The sequence below is a fragment of the Pyxicephalus adspersus genome, chromosome 3, assembly GCF_032062135.1.
Source record: "Pyxicephalus adspersus chromosome 3, UCB_Pads_2.0, whole genome shotgun sequence".
NCBI classification, from domain to species: domain Eukaryota; kingdom Metazoa; phylum Chordata; class Amphibia; order Anura; family Pyxicephalidae; genus Pyxicephalus; species Pyxicephalus adspersus.
Window position 1 is genome coordinate 75,498,779 of NC_092860.1, and position 24,883 is coordinate 75,523,661.

General features: G+C 35.9%; 1 protein-coding gene across 3 annotated transcripts in view; it reads right to left on the reverse strand.

Moving 5' to 3' along the window:
- Positions 1 to 24,883, reverse strand: part of CSGALNACT1 (chondroitin sulfate N-acetylgalactosaminyltransferase 1) — a 193,570-nt gene that overhangs the window by 53,975 nt on the left and 114,712 nt on the right. For all 3 annotated transcript variants that reach the window (XM_072405281.1, XM_072405279.1, XM_072405280.1), the window contains one exon: positions 4,494 to 5,367. In XM_072405281.1, the coding sequence (XP_072261382.1) occupies positions 4,494 to 5,181 (688 nt within the window). In that variant the 5' untranslated portion in view covers positions 5,182 to 5,367. The remainder of the gene's footprint in view (positions 1 to 4,493; positions 5,368 to 24,883) is intronic.

Consider the following 24,883-nt stretch of genomic DNA (forward strand, 5'->3'; position numbering starts at 1 on the left):
GCAGCTTGCTTGTCCTTTGAAGTTACTTTCAGTTTCACTCTGCACTGCAGCCAGCATCGAGGAGTCACACAAAGGCACACAGTATCAGGTATCGGGGGATGTCTTATTTGCGGGGGGTGCTTTCTTTTAATTGTTTGAGCAAAAATCCGGGGTGGCTTATTTGATGGGGATGCCTTATCATTGGGGAAACACGATATATATATTTTCCATTACAGAAAGCATAACAATTCCTAGGAGGAGCTACACTTTATCAAAAGTTTCCAATCACTGTATCAGTTGTAATGTGCTGTAATAATAGCCAATAATTGATGCAAATAACATGTCAATGGCCTTGTCAAAGTTTATTGTAAAGACTCTATAAAGCTTGTAAATGGGTTTATTGTATATGTTCTTTCATTTTAGTATTGGTAAGTCTGAAAAAAACAAACAAACCCAACTGTGCTTTTTTTTGGAGGCAGGTAAATTTGAAATATTTTACATGGATATTTTAGGAGAGAAATGAGTGGCAGACAGCTTCTCTATGACCGTTTTAGAATCCCATTAAAATACTAGTGCCACTGATTTAGCATGTAATAAATGTTTATTCAATAAAGGACTCCAGGCAAAATCTTAACAGACAAAATATATAATTCATCTGTTTTGCACACAACCTGTGACCAAGCAGTACAAGGCCAACCAGCACGCTGATGATTTTATCCCCCTTCCACAGTCAGTATAGCTGAATGCCCCCCTATGATATTTCTCCCTCTCTCTCTCAGGGCTGATTTATTAAAGCTGTCCTAGGGTGGAGAGGATACACTGGGTGATCCAGAAACCCTGGAACAGATTTGGTCCAGGACTGAAAACATTTAACAAATACCAAATTACTTAAGAAATCCATTCCTGGTTTGCTGTATCACCCAGCTTCACTGCTGAAAGTGCATCCTCTCCAGCATTGGAGAGCTTTATTAAATCAGGCCCTCTTAGTCCTAGCTCTGTTGTCCTGGGAATTGCAAGAAGCCTGGTATTCCAGCTACCAGATCTGTCTGATCTTATTAAACTCCAATGCTGCACAGAGGACAATATTTGTATAATTAGGGGTTCATTCACATGGATGGCTTTGCAGTGGTTACAGAATTGCTGCACAATCTATTGCACCACCATGTCCTTTATCATTGAATCTAATATGCATATGTCATGACAGAGCAGTAGCAGCAGTTGATAGGAGTTTGAGTTAGATTCTTTGGATGTAGATTTTTTTTTGTTCTTAGATGCTTCCTGCAGCTTCTGGCAGTTGGTTGTCTCAACAAATGCCTGTGCTCTTCCATCATCTTTGAGTCACTATGTACAAACACCATCATGGCTGAGTTGGCCCAAGGCAGTGAAGTTTGCATGCGGCAGTTAAGTATAATATTATTTCACTGTATTATCCAAGTCAGTTAAATTACCCATACATGTTCATTTTATAAAATGTAAAATAAATAAACCCCAAACATTTACATATAACTGCTAGTCAATATCTGCCAAAGTCAATTTCAGTTTCCCTCAAATGTCTTTCTGGTTTCTGAGGCTAAAGCCCTGTTGTTCATGCATCACCTACATTTGCAGAAGAAGGATAGGTTAAGACTGCATATCTGGCGGGCATCCCAACTCTTAATAGGTCATACATCAAAAGCCTACTGATGAGCCTGAAATGAAAATGGCCTAACATGAAACCAACATTATTACCTAAATTCATACTGCTGCCAAGATTTAAATGTTAAAGTTACGACTTTAATTTGCTAAGTGCAATGTCCTTCTACCACTCTCTATATCTCTGTTTCTCTCATCTTAAACAGCTTCAGGAGAACAGGAAATAAAGACAGTAACTGGCGGTACTGTTAGGTAAGAGATTAGGTCTTTCCATTTACTTTAACACAATTACAGTTTGTTGTTCCTGAATGAATGATTCCTCTGTAGATCAATATCACACAAAATAAGTGGGATGAGAATAAGAGGTTTGCTGTTCATTGACAGCTCCTGTACGACAACCTGGGTTTGTTTAGGACAGAAGGACGTTCAAGTGGACTGCTTTCATCCTTGGTAAACAATTTTTATTAGTTGCATTTCAATATTATTTGCACCAATTAAACATATCTGCCATATAATTATGCTTATATGAACTATAACACCTTTCTCAGGACTCCTAAAATATTAGAATCCTTTTTACATGGATAGATTTACTACCACAAAATCTTTGTATAATACCAAATTAAAACTAAATTTGTTGACATAATACACTACTGAGTTCCTTTTATGACAATCCTAAATGTCTGTCCATCCAGCAATTGAAACTCTTGGGTACTTTGTGCATAAAAGGCTTGGGTCTTCCTCCTTTACTTTGTTCCTATACTTTTGTCAAGATGCTAAAAACAAAAGTTTGTTAATAACCTTTTATACTACTATAGTCATTTGGTTTATATCGCAACACGAGCAATGTTTTACCTTTTTGGCCAATATCAATTTGATGGCCTGTTATACAGACTGCCATGCAAAAAAGTAGGGATTGTTGAAGAGCCAGATATATTTAGAGACTGCCTTAATGACATGTCACAAAGACTGCTGTGCAACAAATCTACACTTTTAGAAAGGCTGCCCTGTATTAGACCTAGGTATGTAGAAAGACTGCCATAATTACTAGAACTACACAAGGAGGATGTTCTCGAATCCTTTCTTGACCTAAGCTGGTATCATGAAGTTACTTATTTCCTTAGCCAGCAGCCAGATTATGGCAGATGAATATGTTATTTCCCTGCACAACTCTGCAAGGAATTGAAAATCACATACCCAGGGATAAAATCAACAAAATCAACAGCCCAAGATCCAGAACACTTGCAGCAGGGTCCTCTCCTCCTATGTCACTGTCTGTATCTGTCTGTCAATTGCAATCGCTAATAAAGCACTGTGTAATATGTTGGCGCTATTTTATTATTATTTTTGGCTGTATTATTATTATTAATAATAATAATAATAATAATAACACTTGTAAGAAGACTTGGCACCTGCCCCAAGCTTCTGTTTTTTATACTAATAATTTATTATAACCTATTTATAAATCGATAGATAGATCTAAAAAAGTTATCACGATTACAGAGGAAACGTGTGCAGTGTACACCATGACACATCCATAAAAGCTGAATAACCCAAGTTCACTCATGATAGTCTATCTTCTCCAGTCTTGGACAGCTTTATTAAATATGGCTCATGCTGCTTTAAGTATTAGGCATTTAAATACCATAAAGTGCAAAAAATAATTTTGGAGCCCCCCTGATGCATCACTGACCTGGGACAAATATGTGTTTATTAGATGTTTCAGGACTTGCTATATGCATGCCTGTTCTCAGCTAATGACTCCAGTGAGACAGATAAAATGATGACCGCTCTACAGCTTGTGCCTTGAAAACAATTAACTATTTTTTTTTTTGTGTTGACATTTTTCCATTCCTCCACCCACCATTTCACAGACACATACATTATGCATAATGTACCCCCGTAACGCTACAAGTATCACAAAAACACCACAACACTCTATAATACTATAAACACTAATCAAAGCAGATAACATCAGTAGAAAGTATTGCAAACTGAGGGAAAACAGAATAAACAAGTTACAGACACTTAGAAGAACATCTGGAAGAACAATTCAGATATATTTTTTGACAAAAGCAATTATCATGTACAGTATATTACCTAAAGGCAACCTAATTACATATTTTGTACATACCTAAGTAAGGGTCCAGGAAAGTGTCTATGCCTCTAAGTACACAATACAAGTTACATTGGCACAGTTAAAAGAAATGTTTACTCCCTGACAGCTATGAGACTCTTTGATAAACAATAAGGCAAATTGTGATTTAAATATAGGCATGTGGATAAACAACCTGCATTACATCAAAGAATAATTACAGTATTTCCATTTTTGTAGTAAGATATATATTTACAGAAAGGTTAAGATTTTTTTCTCTTTATTTTTCTACAAGGCGTAACACTTTGAAGTTTGATTTAAGTGTTCAGAACAGGTTGATAGCTTTCACTTGCAAACGTCAGATTGAATTTATAACAAACTCATGAGTCAGGTACTCATTTTCATATTGAATGAAGCAATGGACTTGTTGGCAGAAACAAGTAATGAGTGTTGCAAGACATTTAAATTGCATTCTAGCTGATTTATTACAAGCTATTATATATATGGGTACTGGACATAGCAATTTTTAAGACGTGAAAAAGGAAGATTGAATTATATTGCTAAGTTAAAAGTTTTAAGTATAAAAATATTTTTAGTGTTTACCATTAAAAAACAGAAATTTCATATCTGACAAGATCAGAACTATTTGTCTATGATCTGGCACATTTACTTTTAGCAACCAGGCCAAAAAATGTATCAGAAAATAACAAAATGCTCAAACAAGGAACAACAAAAATGTTTCCAAAATATTATTTGGCAATATCTTTTTTTCATTACTCATACCATTTACCTTCAATGAAGTCAGCTGAAGTGTATGCTCGCCTATGTGTGTTGCTTCCATCCTCAGGACTGTTTAACATCTCCACTGCCACCTCAATGGCTTCTGCTAGTTCATCCCGTTTATCTTTCCTTACTGGTTTTTCTTCTGGGTGGCGTGTAAGTCCTGTTTCCAATTGGTACACTTTCTGCAGAGTGAAACTATCAAATGGAATAGCGGCATATTCAGTGGGGACCTTCACACCATTATGTACTTCAGCCTTGTTAACCTGGGAATGTAGAAAGTCTAAGAGGTCTGTCTGTGTCTTCTCTGGACTGGCATGGTCAAAGGTCACAGTGAGGGAATCAGTGTGGTGTCCTTGAACATTTTTGAGTTGTTCACTGCGTTCTTGAAGCTCATCCTTCAGTTGGGCTATTTGTTTTTTCAGGCTAGTGATATAATTCCGATGTTCTTCCTCACGTTCCTGCAAGATAGCATGGTAGCCTTCTTTCCCAGTGGGGCTATTAATCCTTGGCAGTATGAGGTGTTCATCTTCAGCTCTTGGAGTGCATGCCAGCATATACAATACAGAAACTATACAGCAAAGACAGACAAGAAGGATGCCCACTCGGGAAACCCAACTAAGAAGTCCTCGCCGTACCATCCTCACATTTAACAAAAGAAATGCTCCTTTTTCATCCTGATATGCAATGACGTCCATACGCAGTAAAAGCACATATAATCCACATAGAAATGGAGAACATGATCCACCTCTGTTCCGTTAATATATAATTGTTATTCTTGCATTGAAGGAGTACAAAAACTTGTAAGGTACAGTACACAGATATTTCCAGGCTTAAAAAGTAACTGGATCATTGTGGTTTTCATCTATTACACAAAGATGAACCTAGAAAATAAGAATAAAATGAAGGTTATAATAAACCCTTTGAAAAAGTTGGTTATGTATATATTAGTTATTCTATAACAAATAAAAAAAACATGTACAAAAGGAAGACAAACTCCAAAGAAATGTCTATGCAAATTTTTGAAACTTGCCTAGGTATGCCCTGTCTAAATCTAAAAACGTGGTAGGACCTCACAGTACACTCAGGCCACTAAAGCAATCACATTGTGCAGTTCAGGAAGAACCAGCATTTAGCGTAAAGCTCCTCAGCAAGGGAAGCTCTATCCAAAATAAAGCTCTACTCTATCCAAAACAAAAACAGTTTTGACAGAAGATCTGTTCCTAAGGACCAAGAACTCCCTTATTTTTTTTCATTGCCAAGTTTGCCTATGAATTTTATCACTATTTAGGAAAACACATTGCTCTTTAGTACATAGATTATAGTATAGTATTATAGATTATAATAAAGATTTTTAACTAACTATTCTGTTGGTTATATTGTTTTCATGGGCAGACATAAATGTTATACTGTTATATTTCCCTTCCTGAAAATGTTCACATAAATGGCAAATATATTATTGCATTACTTTAGTACCAATCAGAGTACGCACACTGTAGAATTTTACAACAGCACAACTTTGTCATACATTTATCACAAATTTCCTATTGTTAACAGCCATGAAATGTATAATTACATTATATTACAGATTGCAAACTTCGACAATTGTTTCTAGTTAGCATAATGTGACAAAAGGAACTTGGTTTCATTCTTGTCATTAGATACTATTAAAATAAATATAATGCAGAATCTTTGCATGTTGTTGAGCATAAATGCTCAAAGTTGGTGAGTGGAGATTGTATCAATAAGCCTGTCAAAGGCAAGTTAAATAAAAGAAAAAAAATGAACATTTTGCAAGCATACCTCTCTATATTCCCAACAGTAACAAGTGACTCCATGAGTTTCTAACTTTTACAGACTAATAACATGTGCAAGAATATAACAGATGATACACAATAACCAATTCTTCCATCTTCTGACATTTTAATTATGGCCAGGAGCTTGTGGCCCCCCCATTCCACCTCCAGGCGGCCCTAAAGATACAAAACTAAAGCAATCATACAGTGCTGGCCTGTTAAGGACTCATGTCAAAGAATGACAACATAATGTGTTCCGTCAGTTATAGGTAGTCGCCAACTTTCTTTGAGCCTAATTAACTCTACAATAGATACTTCCAGAGAAATGCATTTCAGGTGACAGACAGCTAAGGGGTACATGTAGGTTTCTGCACTGCGTAATATGTTGGCGCTATATAAAAAGCATTTATTATTAATAATAATAATAATAGGCTGTAGCCTAGGGTGCCATGGCAACAAGGGACAGGATTTGTTCAGCACTATGCTACCCTGACCCCCCCTTCCTTCCTTTAAACCCCAATATCTCTAGAATGCGAAACCCAAAATGTAGGTGGAAGTGGGAACATTTTTGGCTAAGGCCCCCTAAAATTTAATCACATCTGGAAACCCTACTTATGAAAACGAAATAAATTAGCCACAAAAAGCCATATGTTTTCTTTGCAAGCCAGAAACTTTTTAAATTAATAGTACAACATATACTAGTAATTAAAGATGTAGACTAGGTCTTTATAATATTACTTACTGGTAGGTAGATCACTTTGAGTTGAAGGAACACTATAATTAGTACTTCAGTTGAACAGATTTTATAGCCAACCACTAATCAAATACTGTATGTTCTAACATATTTGCTCTACAAGACAAGAAAACTTTCCTGCTTTAGTATTCTGCCTATTTTAACAAAGGTTCAGCTAACGCAAGGGTCGCCATACTTTTATGGCCACTAGGCCATTTCAGAGCACACCCCTAATGGTTCCGCCCCCACCAGGGAACACCCCCTGAAGTGAAATCCCTCTCCTTCGTATGCATTGCGGAGGAGAGGGATTTACCTTCAGGGAGCATTCCCTATTTAATCGCGGCGTTGGAAGTATCAGGCCTGCAGCGGTAAATAGGGGAGCCACAGCAAGGAGGCGGCACCAGAGCTCCGGCAGTTCCTAACGTCCGGCCGGATCGGCCAGGGGGCGTTAGGCCGGAACGAACAACCGGCTAGAACATATCTGGCCTAAGAGCCGGAGTTTGTCGACCCCTGAGCCAATATTTATTAGCCCATGCTAGGTAATCCTGACCATTTAGACTGCTGCAAAAATACTAACCCATAACTGGGTTTATTGTTATGGAAACACTTGAAAAATACCACTGGGGTCATTAAAATCACAGATATAAATGGGAACTCTAACATTTTTCATCTGAACTAAAGGTGAGAGAAACTCTAATGATGACACTGAAAAAGGGGTAACCTCACATCTTGTTGCATGTTCAGGATATTAGGTAAGTGAAAATATTCTCAGCAAGACATGAACAACAAAAAGGGGGTTTAAACCTTTTCTACTCTATCCAAAAAATAAAAAAGTATAGGATCTACTGAAACCTCTAGATGCAGCTAGTATTTTCAGAACTAATAATGATGGCCAGTAAATTACCCTTCTCATAACTTTTTTTTAGAGCACCTTTAAGAATATAGCCATTATTAAATTGGAACTCAAGCCTTATCTTCATTCTCCCCTCAACTACTGAAAATTTCTGTTTCACTAAATACAGTTAGCTTTTCAAGCTATGCATTAGAAGTTAGATAGGGCTTGCCTTAATTACTGACTGGAAGATGTCCAGCATCATCCAGACTATTCTCTCTGGTGAACTGTCCCTTTTATTTCTTAGTTTCACTACATGGGCATTAACTTGAGGGGTCTGCCTAGAAACTCCCAGTCCTCCAAACTGATAGCTACCAGAAATGTAAATATTTGCATAACACCTGCCAAAGCCAGTCCATTGCTTGCATATGAGCTGAGAACTCCTTATAGAGGTACTTCACAGGCAAAGTTTTATGATGTTCCCAATTCATGGAAAACAATCACAATGAGCCTTTATGATACCAAATGAAGTGTGAACACTCTAAACACATTACAGATTACACCTGCCAGTTACTTTCATTTAACAAAAAAACAAAATCAAATCCCAAAAGTATCTCAGGAGACAGAAAAACGGGCCCAGTAGTTTAGTAGAGTAAGCAATACATTTCTGGGGTCCAGTGTTCTGAGGTACCTTACAAAATATGTAAAATTGCTCTTACATACTCTGGTTTTAATTTCTAAATAAGTAAACAGCGGAGTGATATGAACCCCATATCAATCCTATTTCTTTTATAAAATGAAATGCTTTCTGGTTATAAAATTTTTGACAGACAATAGAATAAGCATCTCCTATATTTACTCAATGCCACATCCCAAAATTTTTCTAAAAACAATTCAACCAAAATTGGAAAGAGGGTGGGACTTTAAAGGCATAATTGATCCTATGTTTTACTGACTAGTGCTATACAACAACAATTGCATCAATATTGTGTTCTAAAAACAAATTTAATAAAATATTATTTGAATAAAATTTTTCACAGACTTATATTTGTGTTATCTTGATTACACCTTGATTACCTTTCACTGGCCGGCATCAGAGGAGAAGCATGCATATGCATTACACAGCAGTGGCAGGGGGTAAAAGCTTCCTGTGGAAATTTCAGGAAAAGATATCTTAATGGGATAGATTATGGACTGAACACAAACAATATAGCCTCTTGTTATGCTTGCTGGGTCTTCCAAGCCAATATGCCATAAGTGTTTTTCCTCTTCTTCCCCCGTGTACACTGGACTACCCAGAAAGGGGCTTGATTCCATTGGATTCAACAAATGTAACAAACTCCTGAAGAATGTAATTCCTCCTGAAGAAGTGACCAAAGTCTGATATGTCAATGCAATCAAGATAACACAAATACAAGTTTGTGAAATTTTTTTTTTTAAATAATAGTTTATTAAAGTTGTTTTTAGAACGGAATATTGATGCAATTGTTGTTGTATAGCACTAGTGTAAAACATAGGATCAATTATGACTTTAAAGTCCCACCCCCTTTTCAATTTTGGTTGAATTGTTTTTATAAAATTAATAGAACAAAATCTAATTTAGATATTTTCAAAGGAAGCTTAGATTCTGATCTGATAATACGGAAATGAGCAGTATCAAACACTCATTTAAATATTCAGAAGCTAAAAATACTAACCTCTCACGTTTGTACAATATTATTTTCTGTCAGTCATAGTGGGAATTAATAAATCTATATAAATAAATGGCAGAACTTTTCTTGGTTGGAAGAATTTTGCTATTATAGGCAGAAGCTTTTGCACCTATTTCTCAACCAGTCTATTGCAGTATTTTAAATCTATTTCTTGTAAAAAAAAAATCCAAAGATTCTGTAAAACGGAGTCATAATTGGAGATCCTAAACTACCTGATTTTATATTTAACAACCTAGTGGCTTTACTGTGACCTACTTTAATGAGGGCTAGCTGTCAAGATTACCTCTGCTCCTTGGAGTCTCACATCTTATGTATGTCCAATAGATCTACATTTCTAACAATCGAGAACAATTTATTATTTATGAATTCTTGCAAAACATGGTAAAATAAATCTCCCAAATTTAAGAGAAACTGCAGCTATTCTCTTCTTTTTCCAGTTCAAGCAACCTCTAAAGGTACAGTTATTCAGTCTAACACATCATATGTAAGGAAATGTGAGCTTAAATCTATTGTGACCTAATAAATTGGAAGGAAAATGTTGAAAGGAAAATGTTGACACTTAGAGAGACCTGGGCAACATTTAAGGCACAGGACAATGCTGGTTTGCCATAAAGCAAAAACGTGAAAGAGCTTATTATGAGTAATGTTATCTTGGTAAAGGTTTCACCCTTAGACATATTCATTCAAAGCATTCTTTATGGAATAATAAACTCTAGTTAAACACTAATAATCTTTAATCTACATTAAAGCTATGTGCCAAGATGAAGAAGCTCTCATGGGGATGTGTAGGAGCTACATCATATCCCCATCTGGTCAATAAAAGTGGACGAAGATTTCAAAGCTAGATAAAGACTGGGCATGGATGACAGTGGTGGAGTGGCCAAGGCCAATGCAGCCATTGCACAACTAGAGGGGATGTGCTTTGGCAGGTAGGTGAGACATATAATGTGCACATATGCTGAGTATAATTGTAAATTATAGCCTGGTTTCCGGTAACAGAGTTCCATTTTAAGAGCAAAAATAACAATATGTATGAAAAACATTTATAATTCCCAAATCCAGTTTGATGTTCAGAGCCATGTGGTCCCTTATTGCATACTAAATACTTCTCAAATTTAGAAACATACCCTGTATCAAGTTAAACCAAGTCCCTTTTCTGCCAAACGCAACCCATGGCCAGAGCATTTATTACCCAATAAGGCTCCAGGCTCCTATTTTCTTTTGAGCCAGAGTAATAAAATCTTCATCTATTGCTTGTCAATCAAAGGATCACAACATGGTAGTCATGTGCTGCCCAAACCTTTTTGTTGAAATCCTTGTTAGGGGTCAGAGATTGCCTAGAGTCTGTGGGGTACACCACACAAATCTAAATGACAGAAACACCTATTGTTGTGATAATTTGGTCTGTTTTACTCATTTTCATATACTTTGTGTGCATAAAAGATTCACTGAGCATTGTATGTGAGGTATTGTGACACTAGTAAGAGAATTTGCTATGTTGTTTAGGTATTGAGCAATGCCTTTTAATGGCAATCTGATTTGAACACAGTAAATCAAACACTGCAAACATCTCACTAGTAAGGTCAAACACAGGACGTCGTTTATCACTGGCTCTGTAATAGTGAAAAAACTTTATGAGATGAATGCTTATTATGCATGGTCCACATTTGCATGCATGTCTGGTTCTTCATGTCCTAACACACTTTATATATTCCATTGCATTTTGTAGACCTCCATAAAAAAAAGGAAAAGAGTAAAATAAAAAAGAGATTTTTACAGTATTTCCCCTGTGTGTGCATCGCTTGCTTTAAAATTCTTCACCAATTTCTTTCTCAAATGTATCCCTACTTTTATGAAATTGCAAACTCCTTAATGAGAGTGTCAAATTGTGTATCCAAATGCTACATACTCCCAGTCAAAGGTTGCTGAAAAAATACATTTACACATTAAGGCTGCCAGAAATATGAACTATTCAGGGTAAACTACTGTTTTCTATTAATGGTTTGCAGCATTCAATTAAATTATAAATAATTTAATATTTTTGTTGAGAAATAAAAAAAAAAAAGGGGAAACATAGCAATAAAAAAGTTGATACAATCTTTACAAAAAGTATAGGCGTACAGTAATTAAAAAAAGTGGGGTTTGAGAAGGTGGGATAGATCACTGTTGATAAGATCGTGGTTAAGAATTACGAAAGTCTAGCTAAAGCTGCGTACACACTTCCAATTTTTATCGTTCAAAATGAACGACGAACGATCGATTGGGCAAAAATCGTTCGTAAAAAAAGTAACCAACGACGAACGAACGAGGAAAGTCGTTGGAAATGAACGACCGGACCGGCGGATCGGATTGGACGACGATCGTTGACCATCGTTCGTGTGTACAATCGTTCATTGATCGTCCATGGTCTGAGCATGCGTGATGAACGAACGTTCCTGCGGTGCACGTAACTTCCTGTATCGTTCAAACGATCGCATCTATTGTGTGTACAATATCTACGAACGATCGTGTCGTTATCTGTATGTACAGGATCGGTGCTATACGATCGTTCGCAGATATCGTGCAGGATCGTTCGTCGTTCGTTTACCAACGATAATAATTGGAAGTGTGTACGTAGCTTAAGGATTTCAAGTGAGTTCAAAAGAATAGGAAGTGTTTTTAAGATTACAAGTAAATTTGTCCTTGACCATAATCCAATGGAGTTTTGATTTAGGCACTGGTAAGGTTTTGTTAGGAGATTTCTAGGCCTTTGCAATGGCAATCTGTTTTTGAAGGAAACAAAATAGAGGAAACTAGATAGAGGCAGGTAAAGGTGAAGGATTGAGAAAAGCAGACTGAAAAAATCTCTAGCCAAAACCCCCAAGAAATTGGGCATGATCATCAGATGTGTTAAAAAGTGCCAATTTTACCCCTGAAACAAAGAGGAGAGGATCCATGAAGATGTCTTGCAATTCTCTTAGGCATTATATACCACTCCAACATAGTCTTTTAATTCAACCCTACTAAAGATGATTACTAAGGGATGATTTATATAGGTTGCTAGCTATCTCGTATCACTCCTCTAGCTCCTACGTCTTTCCTAAATCAGATACCAATACCTCACCTAAACAGGCTTAAAAGATGGGGAAGAGAGAGTCCAATATAGAATAGATAATTGATTTTTAGCAACATCTAGAAATTTGCATGTACTTTCAAAAGGTGTCATATTATATGGAAGGGGACCCTAAGCGATTTTAGATTTTTTATAGAAGTATAACTGACAATATCTAAAGTACCCTAGATGAATCATATCTCACAATTGTACTGAGTGATCAATGGTAAGAATAAATGTGCCAAAAACTAGGTTTCCTATATGTACGAATCCTTTATTAAGCCAGCATCTAAACTGGGGCAGATCTATGGTCAATGAAAAGCTGACCTCAATTGCTTTGGATAAATATACAAATTATCTTGCAATTCGGTTGCTGTGGATTTATTATACCACTAGAACTTTATGCGATATGCCTGGTCCCCCACGCTGAAAGTCTGTTATGCCCCTTCTCCTTCTCATTGCATCTCCCTTTCTTATTTTTACCCTCTCTGATATATTGTCCTTGATGATCCAAATCTTAGCAAATCATGCACAGTATGGTACATTTGCCTGCCTTTTACCAAATATATCCCTGAGATATCTCATGAAAATGTCCTTAATTGTAAACAATCATATATAAAGGACATTTAAGGCATTACCATAAATGTCCTTTATATATGATTGTGTACTTTTCTGTACTCCATTGTGTAATATGTATTCCTGTTATATGTTTTTTTAGTGATCATTAAATAATTACAGTCAGTACTTTCTATAGTTTTTTTGTATATGTTCCATGTAATTTTACATATTCACGTTCAATAAAAATTTTGTAAGGGATGGGGATGGTCTAGTCCTGGTATAAATTCTGTGTTTTCCCAGAGCGGTGTTAAAGTGGTATGGACAGAACAGAAATTAGTTTTTTTCCTAATATTATCCCAAAGATCTTAGGGGTAAAATCTTAGAGGGTAGGCAAAATGGGACCTACGTAATTGCTATGATTGCAATAAAGGGTCAACCAGATTTTCTAAGTCAACCTATTGAGGTCTGTTGTAGAATAAAGTGCAACAAAAAAAAACTGAGCTACCTGAGCTACCCATTGATATTGAAGGAAGTGTTCTAATGGCCCGTAAACACCATTTATTTTGTGAGCACATAGTGTTGTATGTGGTATTCTACTTTTTCAATGACTCCAAATAAATGCCATTACCTTGGATTGGAGAGTGGCTAAACATCGTCTAGGGATTGAGATTGCAAGGGTGAGAAATAAATATAGGGACGGGAAGGAAGACCATTTGGCCAGGTCTGCAGAAATCTTTTTTAAATAAACTAATAAAATTAGTCCAATAAAGCAACTCAAAACCAGGAGTGAGTTAAATGTCTAGATATTGCAAATAAGTAGGACACCATTCAAAATCAAAGCTTTGTTTATTAGCAGTCATCAACTCTGGAGTAAGATTTATGTTCATAGCAATAGACTTGGATCGATTCACCAGCAAACTTGATAAGGAGGCTCATGAAATGTGGCACCATATGCCATTCAGCTACATGGCACATCCACTCTCTACTTTGCACATTTAACGTTCATCCTTAACTGTTGTCATCGTTTGATGTAAACTGGGAAAGAGTTGGTACTTCTGTCAGTCCCTCTGCCTGCTTCAATGGAGAGAATTCATAAAAATAAAAACAACCACAATTAAAAACTGACAGGAGTTTTAAGTTTCCCACTTTGATACAAGAAAATATTTTATTACTGTGTCTGCATTGCAAAGGCAGCTTTGTCTTGGTGACTACACAAGCAGTAAATGGAGATGTGCTCAAAAAGCTCCAAGCTAAAATGTTGCTGGCGTTCCACTGAAAAATGTCCATATGGTGAACATACTCATCTGTTAGCAACACCAGTAAATTTACTACTTGGTGTAGTAAAGGACAACAACAACAACACTAGGCAAGCAAGCCAGTAATGCCAATGCCAATCCTTTATGAGTGATTCCTTATTGTTACATGAAACTTTTCTCTTACCAATTAAAGATATACATGAACTAGTTAATCTTAGTTAACAGCAAATGAGTCATGGAGATTTGAACATTTTGCCATACTGTAGCCTAAATGAAGCTGTGTCCTTCTGACTCTCTGCACTTGGTGATGTGCCCATATTAATTTAACACCACTATAACAACATTCAGTTTGGCAGAGCTCCCAGACAGCTTTTACTTTTGCCAGTATGTCATACTTCCCATTTACCAGACATCTTTGGTAAATTTTATTAGTTTTCAAGAAAAAAAGCTAAATAAGATCTATTTAAATGAAAAATACAGCAAAATACACAGGAGTTTAGAAGGGTAACCCAGACAACTATCTATTTTTTTTATTTTAAAACTATTTGGACATCGAAAAAATGGTCAGTAAGTAATCAATAAAAGCCTTCTCTTTGCTGCCAGCACCCATAGGCATGTGCCTATTTTATGGTAAATCAGGCCCTAATTAGTACCCATCTGTATTTAAAAAGTAGATTAAGTCTGACTGACATTTGCAGAATTTGGTATTTTGATTCAAAAATCTGAATATTGATTATTTGAGTAAAATTTAAAATATCTGTGTGTGCAATAAATGTTCTAAGGCTGAAAAGACACCTTACGGCCTCTTAGGGTTATGCCTACATAGGGAGAATAATAACATCATTGCCCCTATTTTGCACTGCACCAGTTGGCAAAGAAAGTACTAAGGTCAAAAAGGAACCCCATGAAGATCCTTACCATAATTTCCCACAATCATAATTCTATTCTATGGATCGGAAGCTCCTTACTTCTCAAGCAGTAAAATGTGAAATATTAGTTGGACTTTACTAGATATTTCATTTTTAAAATTAAGAATAATACATTTTTTTTCATATTGTGTTTTGACTTTTACATACTCCATGCACTAGTTATGAAGGATCTGCTCTCTCTACTACCTCCTAACAGCCCTCGATTGAAAATTTGGTGAATGGGGTTTGCAATATTTCTTTTTTACCTGATTGAAAAAAGGAAAGAATATGTGAATTTTTTTGTTAGTAAGTTACATAATCAAGCTAGATGGCTGTAGCAAGTCATAACTATTTTATTGAAATAAACTGCGTATTTCCTCATTTTGCTGAACACACCATAACTCTGGAATGCACAATAATCCATGATCAAGATCATATTTCCTTTTGTTGTGCTAATATGAAAGCCCAGTTACAGATGGAGTGAGAGGGAGGTGGAAATAATGAATGGCTTGAAGTATTTATGGGTATCACTTATTATTATGGAAAAGCCACATAGAGAAAACTATGAAAATTATGGGTCAAAAGGACAAGCTAAATAACAGTAAAGCAGATTTGCTTTCTTTTAAATTGTGAGCATTTTTTTAAACAGTTCCATAAGGAGAATTCTTTCTTGGCCATTTCAAACAAATGGCGCACTGAATACCTGCATTCTTTGCCTAATAATCCTGCTGGCAAAGAAGTGACCAAATATTGGATGTACTGTACTGCCAGAACCTTCACATTTGAAAAAGAAATCACAATGCAAGTGCTTGAGTTGAAAGTCATTCAGTCTACAAGTTTGTAATTCAAAAAGGTAATAGACACAAGTACTTGTAAAAGCTTGGTGAGTTGAATAACTAGGGCTTCAAATGCATGTTTATAAGTAACTTCAAACTTTTACAATCATTTTAAGTTTTCAACTAAATTATGTATAAAAAATTATTTAGGAAGCCTTTGCTTCTTTTTTTATATGATATAATAGGAACATTTAGCTCCCATAAGCTGCTACATGTAATTTTCAAAAAGCTTTTTTTTTTTTTTTTTTTTTTAACAGTTTGAAATATAGAACTGCCTACAAAAAAGAAATTTGAAGTTTCATCTGCTTTGTATACATTTAGCTTTCCTTTCGTTAGCTAGCCACTTTGCTTGTCTGTCTTTAAGTACTTAGGTAATTGTAGCCGTAGTGTTGGTGTTATGGTTCAGGTTTGTGTCAAAATTGGCCCAAACATCGGTCATACGGTCTAAAACAAATAAATCCCAACCCTCCTGATGTTTGGTGGTTGGATTCAGCATAAAGAGATATACACTAACTGTCAATGTATAGAACAGCTCAACTAATTCAACTGTGACAGCTGTCATAGGCAGCTGTCCAGGTTCACTGACGCAAAAATTGGCGTGCTACCCCATGACAATAAAACTAGACCCCTCAAAAAGCTTGGGGCAGCGATTGTGTTCCCTCTCTCCCATTCATAAGATGTCTGGAATCTGGTTTTCCCAGGGATAAGGGAAAAAAAAGAATTCAGCCCCCCCTTTTTGTAAAAAATCAAACCCCTCCCTTCCACACAGGGCCACTTCCTGTGTTGCGGGGGTCTGCAGGTTCAGAGGGGCCCCAGATATTGCTCCTCTCATTCCTAAAAATGAGTTTAGGGTTACATAGAACCCCTACCCATTCCCTGAAAGGGTTAACGATGCCCTAGAAATAAATTCAACATCACCATGTATTCTATACAGGATGTATATTGGTGAACAGACTACATGATCATTGTTTAGATTTGTTGAGTCAATCATGGCTATACTAGATGACAAGAGAACACAGCCTATTGAAACTGAGCTTATTGAAAAGTCTGATTTATTTTATTGGGGGGGGGGGGGGGGGCAGAGTGTCAGTAAACCGAATAGAGGAAACTTTCACCAAAAATACTTAGCAGCAACTCCCTCTTCAATCTTAGCACCAACTTAACCACCCAAGTAATAGCGACCATTCCTAACAATTACCTTTTAAGTGTATGTGCAAAAATATACCGAGTTGGATAAAAGATATATTCCCAAATAAAGCTCTTAGATTCAACAACATCACTAAATTGTTGAATTATCTCCAAATGTAAAAAGTGAAAGTTTTGTACTATGTAAATATTTAGGTATTTTTTGCACTTTAACTAGACTGCCTAAAATTTATATTGCAAGCATGTACAGATACTTGAAAGTCTTTTTAGATGAAAATTTTATTTCTCTGTTCTCATAAGAAAGGTAGAGTTCATGGCAAGTGGTCATGTGGCTTTGCAAATGTGTGTTTAGAAAATTGCAGCTCTGGTTTGTTGGATTTGGTAAAAGTAACAAAAAGGGAAATATACTATTCCTAGTGACCACTATAAAAAAAACACACACACACACACACACATACACACACACACACACACACACACAGGGGCAGTCAGGTATGTAACAGTCTGACCTTCCATTTTACTCTATTAATAAAATCCACAGGTCTGAAAATTATTTTGCAAACAGGGAAATAAGTTTTAGTCCAAAAATAATAAACCTGTGCTAAAGAAAATACCTAGGCCATCATTTATTACTATCTAAAATTTCTGTTGACTGGCTGGAACAAATAAAAATTAAGATTTCATGTCAAAAGATGTATTATGGCCATTACATTAACATAACCAACAAACTGGAATGCCTAAAAAGTGGTTGGCAAAAATAGAATGCATACATCCCTCATGGTGTACAGTAAATTAATAAGAATTAGACTGAAAAACAGACGTTAGATAGAAAATGATAAACATATTAGGTAAAATCTAATAAAATGTTGTTTTGTAAAGCCCTGTTATTAGCAAGATATACATAATGATCCTTAATGAATTATTGCAAAAATTATAATACAGTGAAACAAAAAACTCTTTAAAAATGCAGATATGTGTGCAGATCATTTTTATTAATTTATATTTTTAATATCTTTTAGCATCCTCTATAGTGTAAAAGCTTTTTTCTGCAGTGCACTGCTGTACTTTCTGGCAGATAAGTGTTTGATAAATCAAACCTGTACAGTTATAGAGCCCTGCAGAGATATTCAGAACAATATGATGCATGTGTGTCTTGAAGCTGGAGGTCTCCAGCTAAAGAGAGAGACTGTAGCAGATGTTGGCTCAGTCGAAAGCTGTCCCTTGCCTGAGCTTTGTTCCTCATGGCGTATCACAGATGCCCATTTTTCCTCACTCATTTTCAGCTGTGTTTAGAGATTTCCACACACATAATTTAGGTGAATATACAGATTTAACCAATATTAATAATCCGCTGAACATAGGAATGTACAGAGGCTTTTTCTTCCAAATCAATTATTTCTCATGCTTCTAATCATTTAATGTTATGCATTATATATTATACATCATAAAATGCTAGTTGAAGTTTTTTGTTGTTGTATGAGTGGTAGCTACTACATACAACTCAAATCTTTGGTACAAGGGACAAGAAGCACACAGCCACTTGTACATTAATGATACATTTACAGATGTAGTAAAATTTTCAAAACGGTCACCTTACCTGCCTGCCAGAGCAATCCAGAGAGGTTCTCATTTTGGCTGTCTCTGCTCAGTAAATGTGTAAATTGTTTTCTTGAGGAAATAGTATATTATCTACTTATAGCTCAGTCAGTTTGGATCTTTATATCTAAACTCAAAGTGATAATCTGCCACTGCTAGATATACTGATACAGTGAACATGGTATGTTGCCTCTTGCAGTTATGACATCTGATATGGTGGGGAAACAAGGCTATGTTAGTGGTGAGTAAGGTTGTAGAGCGGTTACCTTTTCCTGATGTGAAGTGAACCACTGCCTGGGGTGGCCTCTACAGCTAGCATCTAACGGCAGTAGCCCAATAAATAATGAATGGGGACACATGGTCACATCTGTAAAAGGTAATTGAAACTTGACATTTTATTCAGGCACTTACCACCTTATAGTACAACTTTGTAAAGGGATGTTCTATCATTTGGGAATTGGAGTCCTTAACTGGAAAACATTGTAGTTCTACCTAAGACACCATAAACTGACAGTGCAGCACTACTATAACGATTATAATGTTTTAGATGAATTTAACACTAAAGCAAAATCGTTAGTATGGCTTTCTGTACCCAGTATGTTGAGATAAATTACATTTTTTTTTATATGTTACCTAACCTATATCAGACTGATAACCTTCATGGAGTGCACTAAAAAGGTAATATAAACTGCTACTAGAGCAGGGGTGCCCAAAAGGTGGATCACGATCTACTGGTGGATCGCAAAGGCAATGCGAGTAGATTGTGGAGCATTGCCTTTCATAATAAACTATACCGCGTACAGGAGTTATTAAGTTCATGTTTTTATTGTTGGTAGATCATTTCGACTTGTTCATTTTGAATGTAGCTCGCAAGCCAAAAATGTGTGGGCACCCCTGTACTAGAATATCCAGGAAAAGACAGTACCAGTTGTGTCAAGTATACTGACACAACTAAAAACTACTGATTCAGGTTTTGAGTTTATTCTCCTTCCCAGCCTACAATATTCATTTAGAGAAGGAAACAAGGAAGTCAAAAATAATACATGCCATTATAGGCAACAAGAATGGGATGTAAAGGAAGGTGGACTGCATGCTACCATCTGTGATCAGTTCTCCAGCTGGACAGTAAAAGGTGTTTTCCAGGAAGCAGGTGTACAGGAAGGGCAGTGACGCATTTTAGCCGAAAAGAATCTGTTTTCAGTACTAGCTAGAAAAGAGCTTGGGATGTTCAACATAGCAAACAAACAGAAAAAGAAAAACAAACAGAATAGATTCTATAGACATTTACTCATTTGCACTAGCTAGGCTTTATTTATTTCTAACTAGATTTTTACTAGTTTGTCTTCCTTAATTTTGTTATTAAATATATCCAGTCATGTGAATATATTAATGCTTTTAACATTAGCATTTTGACATCATTATCAATCCTAGATTGTTTTTGTAGTTACCATAAATTTTGATACTGCTGCACCAACATTAAGCTTCTTCAGATGGACTGACATTTTTAGAAAATAAATATTTGGTTTACTATAATAAATGTAGTGTACTAGTTTACTGTTTTATAGTGTTAATATTTGTTGAGATAAAATATCAGCTAGAGAGTGCTTTTAGTGAGTATTTATTGAGTTATCCAGAGGTGAACGTTTGCCCATCTCTGACGAGAACCTGACTTGTGTACAATGGTCACCCACCACACGCCATGAATAACCGATCGGCAAAGACCACTATACAAGTGAAGGGAGGAGAGCACAGCAGAGCGCAGCTCACTCATCTTCCCCCCTACCCTACCCATAGAACAGAATGCTGCTGTGTGTACAACGTTCATTCACCTGTCACTCTCTGTCACTAGAAACAATCATAAAAGATCATTTCCAGATCTGAAAATTTAATGTGTGTACATTGTCTTCAATTGGAGAAGTGAAAAACAATCATCTTGTAGCAGTGGAAAACAAAAATAAGAGAATGTCCTTATGCATTGTACATACATATGAATAATATAAAGGATATGGTTAAAAACATTAAAAGCTATTGATGAGAATATTTGCAAGCTGATTATTATAACAGGTTTATAAAAAAAAAGCAACACACATTGAACAGACTGTACATTTAGTGTAAAACATCCACTTCCTTTTTAATCTTAAAAATGCACCAACACATTGACTTATGCACACCAGTGAATAAGTCATATGTGAACAACCTAATGATATACCTATTGTATTTTCAATTGGGTCATGTTAAGGAGTATACATTCATAAGTGGTGATGTACCAAAAAAAAAATGTCATTTTCTATTCTGTTAAATGACTACTCCTAGGGATTTTTTCATACCTTTCAGGAACAGAATGAATGCATGCAATATTTTCCCCTATCATTATTTTCACAAGTATTATCTTGAAATTACTTTAGTTATTTTTTATCTTAAAAGACAACAGTATTTTTTGTAACACACCTGAAGAAATAGTTTTGTCCTGCCCCACCATATTCTTTAGGACCGCTAGAGGCTGCCATCAGTATGGTCCTCCAGTGGGATAAATAGAGCTGTAGCAGATATGTACAGGATAAATGAGACCTGACAAGGATGTTCTCTAAAGCAAAGCTGTTCAGCTCCAGGTAGAGCCACACAATAAAGAATGAATGTATTTGTCCAAGTTTGCTGTACCCAGGTGGGTATAGACAAGGCACAATTGTGCTTTAAATTTTTATAGTTTTGTTAGGGGAAAACTAAAATATCTGTACAATATAACAGAAATTAATAATAAGCAAGTAAGAAAGTAAGTAAGAAAGAGTTGAAAATATAGTCAGATTCTTGTGGGGCTTGCCAAACTTGATTCTTGATTTTTAGGCATAATTATGACACATTGTACTTTTATTTTTTGTTTACTTACTCTAGTCTGTGTATCTGCACTCTCCACAACTGAGGCTGTTCTGCAGTACTGCCCCCCCAACCAGCATTATCAGAGCTTAAGCTAGCTACACGTCAGATTAATGTCGCCCTATCCTTCGGAAGAGAGCAAAATAGGGTACCACTTACTCATCCTCCCCCCTCCATAGAACAGAACAGGTGGAAAAATCACAAAAGTTTGTTTCCAGTGACAGTAAAGTGACACAAAGTTTTGAAGTGTATTTGCCCTTCTGGTGTGATTCTTGACCCAACCACTAGTACACTACATTTATTATAGTAAACCCAATATCATTTCTTTTCTAAAAATGTCTTAAGAAGCTTAATTTTGGTGCAGCAGTATCAAAACTCATGGTAACTACAAAAATAATCTAGCATTGATAATGATGTGAAAATGCTAATGTTAAAAGCATTAATATGTTCACATGACTGGATTTTTATTTCATAGCCACCTCTGAGCAATGCTCTGCAGGGAAACTTTACAGTTCAACAGAGCAAGAGCTATAAAAACACAGAATGCGCATAGTTGCCGTCATGAGCCAACGTTCCAATAAAATAAAATTTCCCATGACCTGATTTTTGGAAAGTTTTAATCTGGTTCCAGGACAAAATTTGGCTTTCTGTTCAAATCATGTACTGCTAGAGATTTTCCATTAATGAATAATGTAAGACGCAATGCAACGTGAGGTTCTGTATCTATGGCACTGTTCCATGAGCTATTTAAAACTCAAACTGCTGGATTGAATATCAGGCGACAGGACAATAAGGGAAACTAGCTGCAAGCACTATGTACATGTTACAGAAACCAAGTCGCTGAAAATGATACAAAATCGTACAAAAGGATTTCAGCTGACAGGTGTTTTACAGCATAGCCATATATAATTTTCTATGAATGTTTTTCTTAGAAACCAGTCAATTATCTTTGTGCATTACTATGTCTTACTACATAATCCATGGAAATGCAACCGATTTCACTGCTTCATGTTACATAATTAAATTCTGTTCCCTATGCAGAAGAAACGAAGTAACAAGTCATTCATGCAAAGAGATATATCCTGTAATATCATAAACATTTTTAGATCTAGATTATAGAAAAATATAATTACAGGTCAACCCCTAGGGAAATGAAATAATCCCTAAAGACTAGTAAAAGTTTTATTAGGGCGTAAACTACAATTCAATTTGTTTAACTGCACAGAGAAATACTCACCTATTAGGCAGGATTCATTTATGCAGTCATGCTAGGCTAGAAAGGCATGTTCATTCAATGGAATAGGCTGCTGGAGGCATGGCAGTGCATAAAAACAAGTGCATGCACTTTTCTTTGTTTGCTTTTTTTCATGACATGGAAAATGCAATACAATTATTGCAATGCACTGCAGGTCTGTTGGCAAGGTGTGCACCAAATCATGTTATCAACATGAACAGTACATACGGTAATAACATGTGTAGAACCACACTGCATAAAATGTATACTCAGTTTCATCAGTGAAGCTGGGTGATCCAGCAAACCTGGAATGGATTTCTTAATGCGTCATTTCCTAGCTGATGTTTCGAATTCTGGACGAATTCTTTGCAAGGTTTGCTGGATCACCCAGCTTCACTGATGAAACTGTATCTTCTCCAGCCTTTAGAGCTTTAATAGGGTTCTTTCACACAAAACAGACAATTAGTATAGTATTATAAAACTAATATATAAGAAATACTATCAGGGTTCTCCCCAGCCCCTTTTAGCTGGGCACACCACCCGGCACTTTTTAGCACCCACCCGGCTGTTTTTGGGCGGTTACTGAAGCGTTTGGTCACAATACAGATGCTGCCACCTGCCTACAATTTCTTCCCACCCGGTTTAAAAAAATTTCTGAGTTGAGCACTGTCTATATATACTATAAATTCCCTTTAATACTGACTGCCAAGTGCCAATGTATTCTATATATAATGGTTCACAAAATGTCAGCTACTAGGATGGTAGTTTTTTTTTTTTTATTACATGGACACTGGCAAGGTAAGATAGTATGCAGTATGTTGCAACACGTTGCAACATTTATTTTAAAAAGTCAAAATGTTATTTTTCACTTTGGATAGAGTAGAAAATGGTTTAAACTCCCCAACGTTTTTTTTTAAAAACCTTAAAACTCTATCAAAAACTGAGCAAAAGCGTTTAAGAAAAACATTATTGTAACTGCACATTAGGAAATTTTCTAGAAAAAGAATGTGTGTTTAGGAAATAATATAATGATAACTCATAAACTATGAACTATAAATTTTGAAATAGGTAATTTTAGAGCACTAATAATCCAGGCAGCTTTTAATTGTTCAGATGTTCTAATTATTGAGATGAGGAATTGTTCAGGCATAAGGAAAATGAGAAAATTACATAGTCAGCTAGCAGTCACTAATCAAACTCTGTTTCGGGTTACCACACCTGAACCTGAATTACATTCTCTTGTCTTATACAAGAATTCATAGTGTAATTCTGAGTATAGAAATTAATCTACTGCAATTCCCAAAGCTTTAAATTATAGCTCATGTAAATGTCATGCAAAAGGATGATTTCAAAAAGTTTCTATTCAGTTATGTTTGGAGAAATTTCATTTTCTCTTAGGGAACATTCACACCAAACACATTATGAATGTGAAAACTAAATTGCAATTAAAAACCAGTTTGTGAAAAGCAAACTCCAGGCAAATATTAAACCTTAATTTTGTTCTTGTCGTAAACCAGTGCTAAGAGTTCTCTCTAAAGTTTGTTCATTCTTATAATCCACTGCTTATTTGAAATTTAAAAGCAGCCTAAAGCCTTGTTTAGAGCACTGTGTAAAACAAGCATTTTTAGCAAAGCTTTAGGCAGTTTTTTTAAAACTCTTAAAACATACTTTTGGCATTTTGGAGTTGTACACACATCTTAATGAGAATGCTGGATGTTACGTTAAATAAGATTTTGGCAAACTTTCAGGAAACGTTATGTAGTGTTTAAAGCAGGATGAAACCACCAGAAAATGCTGCTGTTTTGTTGTTTGTTGCCCTCAGGAGTTTTTT